This window comes from Carassius carassius, chromosome 35 (assembly GCF_963082965.1).
Source record: "Carassius carassius chromosome 35, fCarCar2.1, whole genome shotgun sequence".
Lineage (NCBI taxonomy): Eukaryota > Metazoa > Chordata > Actinopteri > Cypriniformes > Cyprinidae > Carassius > Carassius carassius.
In genome coordinates this window covers 14,994,606-15,008,880 of record NC_081789.1, presented here as the reverse complement: position 1 = coordinate 15,008,880, position 14,275 = coordinate 14,994,606, and the positions used below count along the sequence as shown (strand labels likewise).

Genomic DNA, 14,275 nt, shown 5'->3' with positions numbered 1-14,275 from the left:
ATGTATTTTAACAAAATGCATTAAAAGACTATATCACAATAGACACTGGGTGATCTGGGGCTTGAGAAAGCTCTGTATTATCAAAGTTCCCTTACGTAAAAAAATGTTGATAATGGATCATTCTTGGTTGATACAGTTTATGAACACTAGGGCACTCAGGTTATTGAACAGCGGGTGTCGCTGTATCTCACAGTGAACACTAGAGGTCGCTGTGTTTCTCTGTGCTGTGGCGTATGACGCTTCACTCGCTCTCATACGGAATTCCCAATCATCATCTCCAGTCATACACAGAACAGTATTGGCCTCAAGCTCATAGAGCTCGACGTTAGAAACGGACCCAGGTAAGATTGAATAGCTTTATATACCTGTCAGCCACCCCGGTTTGGCTGGACGTGTACTTAGACCGAAATATTTGTCCAGTTATTGAAAAAGAAGGCAAACGTTTTGGTGCTATTACAAACGACTTAATGAATAACGTTAGTTGGCCATTTCACGTCAATATCAAAAAAGCGTCTCCGTTTTAGAGCAGTAGGTTGATATCAAGTCTTGTTTGTCTTATTTATAGGTTATATTTTAATGTCAGTTGTTTATTTCTTGTCAGCGGCAGTTTATTAGGGTAATGTTACCTGAAGCTAGCGACCTGCTACCTAGCATTGCTAATGTATTGATACTGTTGAGAAAAATACTACATTAAAATAGGCATGAAATTAACACACCTTGTATATTTAAGACGTTAATGTGCTCTTCTTGGCCAAGTCTGTGATGGAGACCTAAAGCTGAGGCCGACTGAAGAATGAACAGTCATTAACAGACATTTACATGAATTCTGCTGTCTCAGATGCCTACCTAGACAACATTGTTGGGCCAAAATGCAGTCTACTAGATAGACAGGTCAGTAGTTTTTTAGAGACTGCCATAAGTGACCCAGAATTGAATTATTTTGAAGTTTCCTAAACCTCATGTGCCAGTGTATGGGATGTTTCCTTCTGAAATTAGAAAGATTTTCCATGAGGATGGTTTGTGAATCATGCTAATTTTGGCTTGCTTTCTTGGCAAAGGCGTCCTCAGTTATCAGAAAAGATCAGTAGGTGTAGGACATGAATTGTTTTTCAACCAGACTGTCATGATAGTCATAGAGAGGTTTTTTTGTACTCAACAAAAAAGTATTACTTTTGTCACACACACATAATCAGTGTTATGTTCAAGCTTATGATGAATAAGCTGACAGGTGAGTATTCAGTGTCTAATGCCAGTCTCAGGCTTCATTAAGTTTTGTTTTGAATCAGTCATAGTATAAGCTTGATTCAACCCACAGTTTATGAGCCAAAAGTGTAAATTCTGTCATGGTTACTCACCTTCACGTCTTTCCATACTTGTAGGACTTTTCTTTTTCTTGCGTGGAGCTCAAACGAAGTTGTTTTTCTATAAAATGGAAGCTAATAGTAATCAATTCAAAACTATTTGGTTACCAACATTTTTCAAAATATCTCCTTTTGTGTTCCACAGAAAAAAGACATCGATTCTGTGTGATTTTGCTTTTACCTTGAATGACTTAAAGTACTTCTGGCTTGTACTCGGACAGTAATTGTTGGGGTTTTGACAACTTACAAGTCACGTGTTTTATTTCATGAAATATCCCACTGATGAATGTGGGTCAGAAAGTCTAGCCTTGCTTTGGCTGAACTAATAAGATTAAACGTGACCCATCTCAAGAAGGTTCACATTCACAAACTGTTTTCCCACAATGATCAGGTGAAGCACTTGAGTGCCACTGCCTTAAATGTACTGAAATATTACATTACAATATTATATTATTTTCTTGATTTACAGTTTATCAGATCTTTTAGCATTTACATTTAAACGTGACTTAATGTCTGTATCTTGACATCTACATTTGATGTTTTTAATGAACTTAGTCTCGTATATTTAGGCCTATTGGTCAATGGAGTTGGTTGTGCTGGCTATAGAAACAGCTGTCTGTAAACAAGAAGCCTTAGAAAGAACGATGTGGGAAATACTATTAATAACCCAGCTAAACCCAATCCTGCTGGTCACATGTTTTGATGCACCAGCCCTCGGTTGCTCTTGCTTCTCTGACATGTGGAATCTCAAACAGCACAACATGTAAACAATGACCGGCAAGATTCATATCCTCTGCACCACAACAGACAGCAGTCAGACATGCAGCTAAATATAACACTGACCCAACACTTGTCACTTCACATGAGCTGTGGAATGATGCTTAGTTTCCCATGAGTCTCCTGTCAGGTTAGCTTTTTCTCCTAAAGGGTAAGGTCATTGATTTTACCCAGCTTTGTATTGTTACAGTTTCTCAGCATCAGTAGGAAATTAACAATGAGTATTATGTTTCCATGTTACCTACACCAAGATATCCCCATTTGTTTGTCAGCTAATGTCATTTACGTCATCCAACAGACTTTTAACAGCTCCAGGGAAAACTACAGATTGTACTTCCACGTTTTTTTATCCCTGCTCATGGATAATGTAATCGAACCCTGTGTATTAAGGGCATCAAAGTTTTAGTTTTTTGCCCCATACTTTTTTCTCTGTTTTCTCTAGTCTTGTATCACCAAATGTTTTTTTTTTTTTAATTTTTTAAGAATTACGTTTCTACTGCGTAGACAGATAACTTTTATTAAAAGCCCATCTTGCCAGTGATCGATTTCCTCTTTAAATGTGAATACAAGTACTTAAGTTTCTTTTTCTCTTTTTTTCCCCCTCTTGGTTCTTGCTTTTGTGTTTACCTACAGGATAAGCTAGTTCTGTCCTATTTAACACCTGTAAATGCTGCTTATAATGCTGCATGCCATTCACAACATCATGCATAACCTGTTGTTGTTGTTATTGTTCTATCCATCATCATGAAAATAAAATTCCCTGTTTTATGGTTATTTTCATGTTGCGCCCCTTTAAAATGGCAGTAAGTGTGGTTCTTTAATTTCAAACCTGATTTGTTTGCTCTCCCAGATACTGTGCTGAAGTCTGTGAAGTGCAGCGGTACTAATCCCTGACCTGATCCTGTCTGAATGCTCTCCAGCATGGTGGACTACATGTGAAGCAGCAGTGTTCTGGAGCAGAACGGGGAGAAGAGAGGATTTATCTGACGCGAGCAGACTAGCACAGAGACAATGTCATCCAACAGGGGCCAGAACACCCACGGGCTCAAACAGATTGGGCTGGACCAGATCTGGGATGACCTGAGATCAGGAATACAGCAGGTCTATACACGCCAGAGCATGGCTAAGGCACGCTACATGGAACTCTATACGTATCTTACCAGGCACCGCGGGATTAATGGGCCAGCAGCTGTGGCCAGCACACTGAAAGGCTTTGTCTTTTTAGGTGTGGTAACGTGTGTGAATTTTGCGCTTGTAATGAGAATAAGACCTCAGCTTATGAGGTAAACCCTTTGAATGGTTTGGGTTTCTGTAGTATACATTGCATAGCTTGTTTTACTGATGGGCAAACGAGTGATAATTATGTGCTATTCAAAGTACATCAACTTTTTCTCACTCATTGTGTAAGTTCTGAAGCTGGGATTTATACGTTCATCTCAGGGCTGAAAGTTTGCTCAATGAAATTTCATGGTCGAAATCCTGTCATCATAGGGTGAAGATGTGTGGTCAGGAGTTTTGTGTAAAGGGATCAAAATTTCTTTGTGCAGAATTTTACTTGCTCTCACTAATTCATCTTGTTGACCAACAGGAAACTGCTTGATTTGAAATTATTTCTGTGTGCGCTGTGCTTCATAAATCACTACACTACTGACAATAGACAGTTAATCTTTTTTGCATTATGCAGAGTGATTATTTTTTCTTAATGCTACAGAACAATAAATCATTGAGTGGAATATGCTATTTTAAATGAGCTTCATAGCCATTTAATTTTTTTTTTTCAATTGACTGCATATTATAGCTTTGGCTGGCCTGTTTATTATAAAAAAAAACTGAACAAACAAACAAATCTTTTAAAATTAGGTTCACAATTAACTAAAATTTTTAATCACATTAATTGCGGTATTAATTGCATGCATCAATTACAGTATTGCAATTGATTAAATAAACAGGTCAACTGATTTCAGACCGATCCAGAATAAGTGCCCAGGATAATATTTGTGTCACATGAACATAATGCAGAAAAAGTAGATTTTTATTATTATTATTTATGCAGAATTACTTTGCAACGTTTCATATTTATTTAGGTTACATTTATTTTCATCTGTTTTATCTATTTACTAGGAGAAAAAAAATGTAACATTTAATTTTTTTAAGCTACTGTGAAATATGTGAATGTCTTTAAACAATATTAGACAATATTAGACTTGCTTATTAATTTATCCAGAGAATAGCATAAATTTATACTTACTGAGAACCCCCCCCCCCCCACCAGATCATAAGATATTGTTATTGTAATATCAATGGAAAGAATGTGTCTTTAGAAGTCAGTGCAGTTTTTACTTTTTAACATCAACACAAAATAATTAATCGTATTTGTTGAGTAACTTGTGAATTGCAAAACTGTAAAATGAAAGTGCGTGGTGTAATACATTTTAATTGACCCTTTTATAATCCCAGGCGTCTCCCAGCCCATGTGTTCCACTTTATAGCTCTTCAAAGCAAGAGTGTTCAAAAGTCTTGCTTTGTGTCTGGGAAATGAAAACTTTGACAAAGACCTCTGTTCACATTCAGATTTGCAGTTTTGCATTTCACCCACTATAGTGCCACATCAAACACAGGGGCGTAATTGCTCTGAGTTTCAGCTGACATTTTCCTCTGCATCTCAAGTGATGCATTTTTTTTTTGTCTGTGTGTGGCCTTGTGTGTACCCAAAGAACTTTCTGCTGTTGTCGCAGGTTTCTTTAGCGCTGGTCATATAACTTAGCCTTAACATGTAGTTTGTAGTGTCAGAGTGCTTTCATTGCAGCACAGTGGAGCTCACAGTTAGTGGTAAAGGTGTCATACTTGGCTCTCAGAAAAACAAATACACTAAAAAAAACAGAAATAGTTCTGGTAATCACAGTTAACGTGGTCATGACCTTTCAACTACTGCACAGAGACATAGCAGCTTGCAATAAATACACACCCATGTAGAGAACATGTAATATTGTGGACTTATTTCCATCTTGAGATACGTAAGAGCATCTCTAGACAGCTTCTTGCATGTCAGAGTAGATCAGTCTATTAAAACAGAAGTTTTCTCAAGGGCTGGAGCACTGAGACTTTTGAAAGTACTGCGTCATTCTTCTTTAAGATTGAGGCTTCAAAGTTTCTTTAAAGATTTGTTCTGTTTTCCCATTTTTTTGTCTTGTAGGAGTGTCCACAAACTGTTATGGAGCAAGTTTTGTCTTCACTGTTGTAAAATAGATTTAATTTTTGTCTAAAGGAGTTTGCAGTCATGCTTTTCTTAGTTTCTGACTTCTTAGGAGCAAATCTGATGCTATTAATCCACAACATGTTTATTCATTTTTTTGTACTCTGATACAGCTAAAAAGACAGAGCTACTTGGAATCTGAAACAGAAAGCATCATCATAATGGAATGCCATCCTGTCAGTGTAAAAATGTGCTGATATGTCTGTTTTGTCATCTTTTACTCATATACGATCTTAAGACTTTAACCCACTGTTCAGACATGTGTATAACTACTGTACCAGCGTGCACCAGTCCAACCAGGCCAGGGGTGCTGGCATCCCCCCCTCCAAACCCTCCAAGAAAACGGCCACACCTGGCGGGGCACAATTTGTGGGACTAGAACTCTACAAAAGACTGAAAGAGTTTCTGAGGAGCTACCTGACAAACCTTCTCAAGGTAGTAGCCTACGGTGTGCTTATTGTTCAGGGTGCCATGATGCATTGATGATCATATTGTTCAGGTGGTTTTTTTAATAGTATTTAAAGCAGACACTGTTTGCACTGGCCATAATAGAATAAATTATTAGCCATTGGTTTGTTGTGCTTGAATATTGTTAATTTTAGTGAGGTGGCTTAATTGATTGATTTGATATTTTTTTGCTGTTGTCACTTCTCCTCCATCTGGCTGTGTCTGGCAGGATGGAGAGGACCTGATGGATGAGAGCGTTCTGAAGTTCTACACGCAGCAGTGGGAGGACTATCGCTTCTCCAGTAAAGTGCTAAATGGGATCTGTGCTTACCTCAACAGACACTGGGTGCGCCGAGAGTGTGATGAGGGACGGAAAGGAATTTATGAAATCTATTCGGTACAAGAAACCGTACACGCCCCTGCCTGACTCATAGATTCCTGTTTTACATTTCCACACATTGTGCTCATAAAACCTGGATTATTGGCTATAGTGTATTGTAGTTTAGCTATATTTATTGCTCCTAATAGCCAATGCACACCTGAGACCACACATCAGCTGTATCTTGTGTGTGAATTAACACTAGCCCTTGGTCTTTATGAGGGAGTTGATGACTAATGTCTCTTGATCAATGGGCTTGGTGCATTGGCACTAAATCATTAGATGAGCATTAGTAAAGCATTAGTTTGTCTAACCTGTTGTTGTTGTAATATTATTTAGATTTGTTTTATAGTTTATAATAATGGTAATAATAATTATTCATCATCTTAAAAACAAAAATTATTACTTTATAAATATAGTTTTTTATCATATTGCAGTTCTTTAAAAAAGGTAGTTTTATTAAAGCCGCTTTGCCTTGTGTCTCATCACATAAAAACAGTCATTTAATCATTATTAATAATGTTTCTCCTTCACAGCTTGCTTTGGTCACTTGGAGAGAGTGCTTATTTAGACCTCTAAACAAGCAGGCAAGTTCATTATTGGCTATTTATAACATTACATTTATAAGATATGTTTCTTACATTTTCATCAGACATTAAATACCCTGTCTTTTGTTTTGTATAGGTGACAAATGCTGTGTTAAAACTCATTGAGAAGGAGAGAAATGGCGAGACTATTAACACCAGACTCATCAGTGGAGTGGTGCAGTCCTACGGTGAGTGTGGTAGTCTTACATTTACATCTCTTCTATGCTGGCCTCTCAAAAACTTGCATAATTCATTTTATTGTCAACTCCGTCAGAGCCAGCTGTTGTCCCTTAAGGATATTTTCAAATCTTGTTTGGATCAAATAAACCTAGTACTGTCTGGACCTTTGAAGCATCTTGTTGTGATTTGGTTGGTCTTTTCCAGTTGAGCTGGGCTTGAATGAGGATGATGCGTTTGTGAAGGGGCCGACATTATCAGTTTACAAGGAGTACTTTGAGTCACAGTTTTTGGCTGACACAGAGCGCTTCTATACACGGGAAAGCACAGAGTTCCTCCAGCAGAACCCTGTTACTGAATACATGAAAAAGGTAAACGAGTTCAGATTCAAGTCTGGCATTATAATATAAATCGCTGTTGGTTTTGTTATATTTTTAAGTGTATATTTCTTATTATGTGTGCAGGCAGAGGCACGGTTGCTGGAGGAGCAGCGGAGGGTGCAGGTGTATCTCCACGAGAGCACACAAGACGAGCTGGCTCGCAAGTGTGAGCAGGTCCTCATCGAGAAACACCTGGAGATCTTCCACACAGAGTTCCAGAACCTTCTAGATGCTGATAAGAATGAAGGTCAGTCAGTGCTGCATTGTCAACTTCGTTCGGGCAATATCTAAGATTTCGAACACGCACAACAACATTAACAGAACAGTTAATACACGTTCTGTATAATTCCAGATCTCGGTCGGATGTACAACCTTGCTTCCCGGATCACGGATGGTTTGGGTGAGCTCAAGAAACTCTTGGAGTCCCACATTCATAATCAAGGGCTGGCTGCCATTGAGAAGTGTGGAGATTCAGCGCTCAATGTGAGTTCTGGTGTTGCAACACAAAGCCACAGTGACTGTGTGGGCACAATATTTTTGGGCTGTAGCAGCTGCTGTGGAGAGGAATTTTATTGATTTAGCTCGTCTAAAAATGAGCCAAACCGGTTGTAAACACATTCCCTGAACTCAGGCCCTCACTTCTTTGTATAACAGGTCTATTCTTTCCATCACAAAATGACAGTTATTTGTTTAACTAGGGTTTTGCCTAAATTCTCTTTCAACTATACACATAATTGTGTTTCAAAGACATGACTCACCTATGCTTTATGTCATTCAGTATTCAGTAGAAATCCAAGTACCCCTTTGTCAAAGCCAAACCAGAAATATTTAACTCTATTAATACCGGATATCTTTTTACTGGCTATCTTTGTGCATGTTTTCCTGTATCTCTGTTCGATTCAGTTCCTGTAACATCTTAATTTGATCACAGTTTGAACTGCCACCGCTTGTCTTCCAGGATCCCAAAATGTATGTGCAAACAATCTTGGATGTTCACAAGAAATACAATGCTCTCGTAATGTCTGCGTTCAATAATGATGCTGGGTTTGTGGCAGCACTCGATAAGGTTTGTGATCTATATTATGGGTCAGTTTTGAGCTCTAGTGTTTATTTATAGCGCTGGTGTAACTTTCACTCTACTGCTCTCCAGGCCTGTGGGAGATTCATTAATAATAATGCAGTAACGAGGATGGCGCAGTCCTCCAGCAAATCTCCTGAGCTTCTGGCCAGATACTGCGACTCCTTACTGAAGAAGAGGTGAATTGTCTTATTCATATTCCATCCTTGATCTGTTTACATGTGAATCTGACATGAAATCTTGTGAAATCCTGTGAATGAAATCTTGTGAATGTCTGGTACATTATTACAAACGCATCAGTTTATGTTTTAGGATTAGAGGCTTGAATCTTTGAATGCAGTATTCTGACCGAATAATAAAAAAATAGCTGCTTAAGGATTTAAAGGGCACCTTTTATGCCCCTTTTTACAAGATGTAATATTAGTTATGTGTGTGCCTGTGTCTGTGAAGATTCGGCTCAAAATACCCCACAGATCGTTTATTATAACGTTTGGAAAATGATTTTTGGGGCGTGGCAAAAAAAGAGCTATTTTTGTGTGTATCACTTTAAATGGAAATGAGCAGCATATTCCCGCCCTGTCTTCAGAAGAGGGCATAGCATATACATTTCTGCTTTGCATACCTACAGCAGTAAACAGCCGATAGAAGCAACAGAGCAAGAGAACCGGAGAACTCTGGCAGAAGAAACACCTAAAGAATGAACCAGGACGTCTTGACATGGTTTTTTTGAAACATTTATGTACTTGTAGTGTTTTCACAGTTCATTTGCAATGACACAAATACTTTGATAACGTTCACTTAAACACATGTTTTAATGAAAAGACGTGTACACAAATGGAAACTATGGTAATGCAGGACTGTAAGTCAGCAGACGTGTGCTGGGCCGCTGCTCCGAGTATCATCGTGATTCTGATGAGACTGATTTGGTTTAATGGGGATTAAAAAATAAGGAGTGGGTGGATTTTTTTCATTGTAGGGTGGTTGTGTTCACAAACTGCCAACACATTTATGTCCAAACACCATGTAAAAGTGGATTTTGCATAATGGGTACCTTTTAAAAAACCACTACTATTAGCAAGACTCTATATATAAAATTCTACCAAAGAAAAAGAATCCATTGCATGAGCTCAAAAGCTCAAATTTGACGATATAAAAGTCTAGGAAAGCTTGTGTTTGCTTTGAGGGTTTAGCTGGTGTTTAGGAATCTTCATAACACAGATGATTTAATGGAATGTGTGTTTAATTTAGTTCAAGGAATCCAGAGGAGGCTGAGCTCGAAGATACTCTCAACCAAGTGGTGAGTTTCACTGTACTCCACTGAGATTGACACTGACACCCCTTAATGTGTTCTGGATCTCTTACTTGAATTCAGAACACTCTTAACAGTTCATGTTTGCTCCATTTATTAATGTGGCAGTGTTAAATGCTGCCATGTATGTCTGTATATCAAGGACTTTGATTTTCTGTGCTCTATTTGATACTTCTATCAAATTAAATGCTTGTGAAGTGACTCAGAGCAGCTCTGGAGATGAAGTTCCTGTGTAGTGTCTTCATATGAAGTAGAAAGATACAGACCACAAATAACAGTATTTTATTTTTTTTGTGAGAACCAATTCATGCCGCATCAGCAGACACAGACAAAGTGGTCAGGTTTTGCCAGATCAGTGTGTTACCCCGTTAGTGTTTAGTCGATCGTTTTTTTCAATTATTGGCATTTTTCAAATCTTGGAATGCCTGAGAGGTGACGTGCTGCAATCTGGTGACTGTCAGCGTTGGTCTGCGTCTGTCGGTCGTGTGAATTAGCCTTCATATAGTCAGTTACATTTTTTTACTGAATTCTTTGATTCCGTTTGTTTTCTCCGCATCACAGAAACTGTAGGACTCTAGTTATTCTATGACTAATACTAGAGTTATGATTGGTGTACCAGTTGTGTAATGCATTATAGGAAAGCTGTAGTTCAAGGTATGCAACAATAGTATTGGTTCAGCGTGTCGTGCTCCATCCAGTTGTCATCAATAAATTATGCATTATTACATGCAAATAACCTTAAACCAACCCTAATCCTAACCCTAAGAACATGTAGTTAATTAATAATATTTAGTACTTAAATGTATTATTACACTGTAACAAAGACACCTTAAAGTGTAACGAATATAGTTTTGACATTTCCATTCTTATATCATCCGATTTATTTTTTTATTTTATTTTTTTGCAAGCATCATTTATTTTTGTCAGTCTGATCTAATAATGAGTCAGGAAATTGTGACATTGTGGTTGATTATTGCTTTCATTTTCTTTTTGGTATGAACAGCACATATTCTATCCAGGTGTTCTGTGCATACAGAAAATTGTCAGCCTGTGCGCATTATGCATATCGTATTAATGTGTGACTGATAATAAGGTTCTCCAACATCCTTCATCGTCAGATGGTGGTTTTCAAGTATATTGAGGATAAAGACGTGTTCCAGAAGTTCTATGCCAAGATGCTGGCCAAAAGACTGGTGCACCAGAACAGTGCCAGCGACGACGCCGAGGCCAGCATGATCTCCAAACTGAAGGTCTGTGCACTTGTTTATTGAAGATCGCTCACTTTACTGTGAATCGATGCTTAACACCGTTTTTTCTTCTGTCTGCCCTCAGCAAGCATGTGGTTTCGAGTACACCTCCAAACTACAGCGCATGTTCCAGGACATCGGTGTCAGCAAAGACTTGAATGAGCAATTCAAAAAGCACCTTTCTAACTCTGAGCCTTTGGACTGTAAGTGCTCCACACTCCTCCTGTTTGTAATATGATGCAGCATGCATGCGGTCCTTACTGTTGAATAAAATCTGGCTCCATCTGTCTCTCAGTGGATTTCAGTATCCAGGTTCTGAGCTCTGGCTCGTGGCCGTTTCAACAGTCTTGCACGTTCGCTTTACCATCTGAGGTGAGATGCTCAGATGTTTAACCCTGTAATTTTCCAAGCCCTTCACACCCTTCCACAAGCTGAGAATAATGTGTGATTACACTTCCAGTTGATGATAGTTTTTCAACGCCTTTGTTTTTCACAGTTGGAGCGGAGTTACCAAAGATTTACAGCTTTTTATGGAAGTAGACACAGCGGGCGGAAGTTGACATGGCTTTACCACCTATCCAAAGGGGAGCTGGTCACCAACTGCTTCAAGAACAGATACACTCTGCAGGTTTGTCTTTGTCAGGGCTGCTTCATGTCAGTAGTAATTCATAGCATGTAAGGCTGTAGGAGTCATGTGTTTGTGTGTGTCGTGTCCCCGCAGGCCTCCACCTTCCAGATGGCCATCCTGCTCCAGTTCAACACAGAGATCAGCTACACCATCCAGCAGCTGGCCGACAGCACACAGATCAAAATAGTGAGTGCAGTGCCATTGCTTTATGTTCACATAGTCAATCAGTGAACTTTGATCTACATCTCATATCAAATTCATACTCGGAACAAAAAGATAAGGTTAAAGATACCGCAATTACTTACCGTAGTTTATACGAGAAGTATTCATGCTCTGCTGGAAATCCTTCACATTTTTATGTTCTTGGTCAAAAATGACCAGTGTTTTTAAAATTGCTTGTCAATCTTTTATTATGCTGTATTATTACCACATCTTAGTTTGTCTTTTTGTCAATTTATCTTACAAAAAGCAAGCACTTGTACCCTGAATGAACAAAGTCAGTTTTAGTCCAATGCAATAACATTTTTCAGAAAAAAAGAAAATCCTCAGTGTGAGGTTTAAAGGTGCTGTAAGTTTTTGATTCGACTAAAGCATAAAAATACCATCATATGTTTGCAGATATTTAAGAAACATGGTTAGTTAAAATACTTGTTTATCTGAAAAATGATGCTACAGTCAGTTATTCTCCTTTGAAAAGGTGTGTTCCAGGCTGGAATGTCTGTAGTTGTTTTTTGGTTTGTGAAAACCCTCCACTGCAAAATCCACCACAAATCAAATTAAATATAGATTATTTTTTGGTCGACTTGAATTATCCAAAGCAAGTATCAGTCTGGATATTACTTAAAACGTTGTAAAAATAAGTAATTTTGGCAATGTTTTCAAGTTTTGTCAGCTTGATTGCTGTCTTTTATATATATATATATATATATATATATATATATATATATATATATATATATATATATATATATATATATATATATATAAATTACATTTTTAAATTGTTATTTTTTTTTCAGGATATTTTGGTTCAGGTCTTGCAAATCCTGTTGAAATCAAAGTTGCTGGTAAGTGTTGAGAACTAGTGGTGTATAGGACCCTATAATTGTCTTTCAACATCAGTGCTGTTTATATCAGATTTGCTGTGTGTAAGATTCTCACATTTGGAAGTAATTTGATTACATCTTGATTCAAAATCATGAGTGTGAATAACCCAATTAGACTTTATTACATTTTAATATTTGCTCTTTGTGCTTACAGTGTACATGCAATTCCCTTAATTGTTCACATTTCTGTTTAAACATGTTTTTGTGAATAATTTTATATTAATCATGCAATTATTGACATACATTGTTTTGTACGTGTATTTTTTGTTTGCTTTTTGTAGGTCTTGGAGGATGAGAATGCAAATATTGATGAAATGGATTTCAAGCCTGATACATTAATCAAACTTTTCCTGGGGTATAAGAAGTAAGTGCATTTTCTTACTACTTCATGTTTGATCTCCACATTATACACTAACAATTGACTATAACATTTTCAAATGGTGCATAGTAATATTTTTGAATATTATGTTAGGTTTGCATTTTTGTCATCTACATATCTAGACTGTTCTCTCTCTGTGTGCAGTAAGAAGTTACGGGTGAATATCAATGTGCCAATGAAGACAGAGCAGAAACAAGAGCAGGAGATGACACACAAGAACATCGAGGAAGACAGGAAGCTCCTCATACAGGTATTAAAAATAAACTACAGCAGTCCCTTGAAGTTGAAATAAAATATGCTTTTGAATCTACCCGTTTTGTTGTGGTGTTGTGTGCAGGCAGCTATCGTGAGAATCATGAAGATGAGGAAAATTTTAAAGCACCAGCAGCTTTTGGCAGAAGTACTGAACCAACTTTCTTCTCGATTCAAACCTCGTGTTCCTGTCATCAAGGTAACAGAAATGCACCGCTCTGCAATTCTGACTACTTCTAAAACATTCATTTGAAATATTTAAATGTTTTTTTTTTCTCTGTCTCATTTCAGAAATGCATTGACATTTTGATAGAGAAGGAATACCTGGAACGTGTGGATGGGGAAAAAGACACTTACAGTTACTTGGCATAACAATGTCCTTTGAAGTGTGACGACCTTAAATATGTGTCTAAAGTCGACACACAGGATTCTCTCATAAAGATCTCTGTTGCCGAGAATGACCATGTGACACTGGACTTTTCCCTTTAAAGCCAGACTATCTTTGTCTTTAAGCCCTTAACATGCTCAGGATTGCCATTTACTTTTTAATGTGTAAATACTGGACATTGACCTATACTCATAGTAGGACCCAGTCAGGGTTGCATGCTATTGTCTAGCGTTCTGAAAATACAAAACGCTGATTAATTTAATTGCAATTATGAGTTTTGGACAACTGAAGAGATTTTGGTTGCAGACAGAGATACCTATAATTAAGAGTATAGGTTTCAGATATAATCATGTCTGACTGGCTGTTTAGAGTTGCATTATTACCAGCCACGAGAACACCATTTGTATAGTGCAGTTCATTTTATAAATATCATGAATAAACTAAATTTTTCTTTTTGCTTTTTCAGTGCCCGATGTTTTCATTTATATACTTGCTCTGAGTTTCTATCTTAAACAGTACAGCAGACA

At 37.6% G+C, this 14,275-nt stretch overlaps 1 protein-coding gene across 1 annotated transcript; it reads left to right on the top strand.

Annotated features, from left to right (window-relative positions):
• Positions 1 to 418: 418 nt before the first annotated feature.
• Positions 419 to 14,213, top strand: cul1b (cullin 1b). The gene is made up of 22 exons (XM_059524561.1): positions 419 to 543; positions 3,012 to 3,289; positions 5,649 to 5,826; positions 6,068 to 6,235; positions 6,754 to 6,804; positions 6,902 to 6,992; positions 7,189 to 7,352; positions 7,446 to 7,608; positions 7,714 to 7,844; positions 8,320 to 8,427; positions 8,512 to 8,618; positions 9,688 to 9,736; positions 10,867 to 10,998; positions 11,081 to 11,198; positions 11,291 to 11,367; positions 11,492 to 11,623; positions 11,717 to 11,809; positions 12,643 to 12,690; positions 13,011 to 13,093; positions 13,253 to 13,358; positions 13,446 to 13,559; positions 13,652 to 14,213. Exons 2-22 carry the CDS (start codon positions 3,150 to 3,152, stop codon positions 13,730 to 13,732), a joined length of 2,334 nt encoding a protein of 777 aa, XP_059380544.1. The 5' UTR covers positions 419 to 543; positions 3,012 to 3,149; the 3' UTR covers positions 13,733 to 14,213.
• Positions 14,214 to 14,275: the final 62 nt, after the last annotated feature.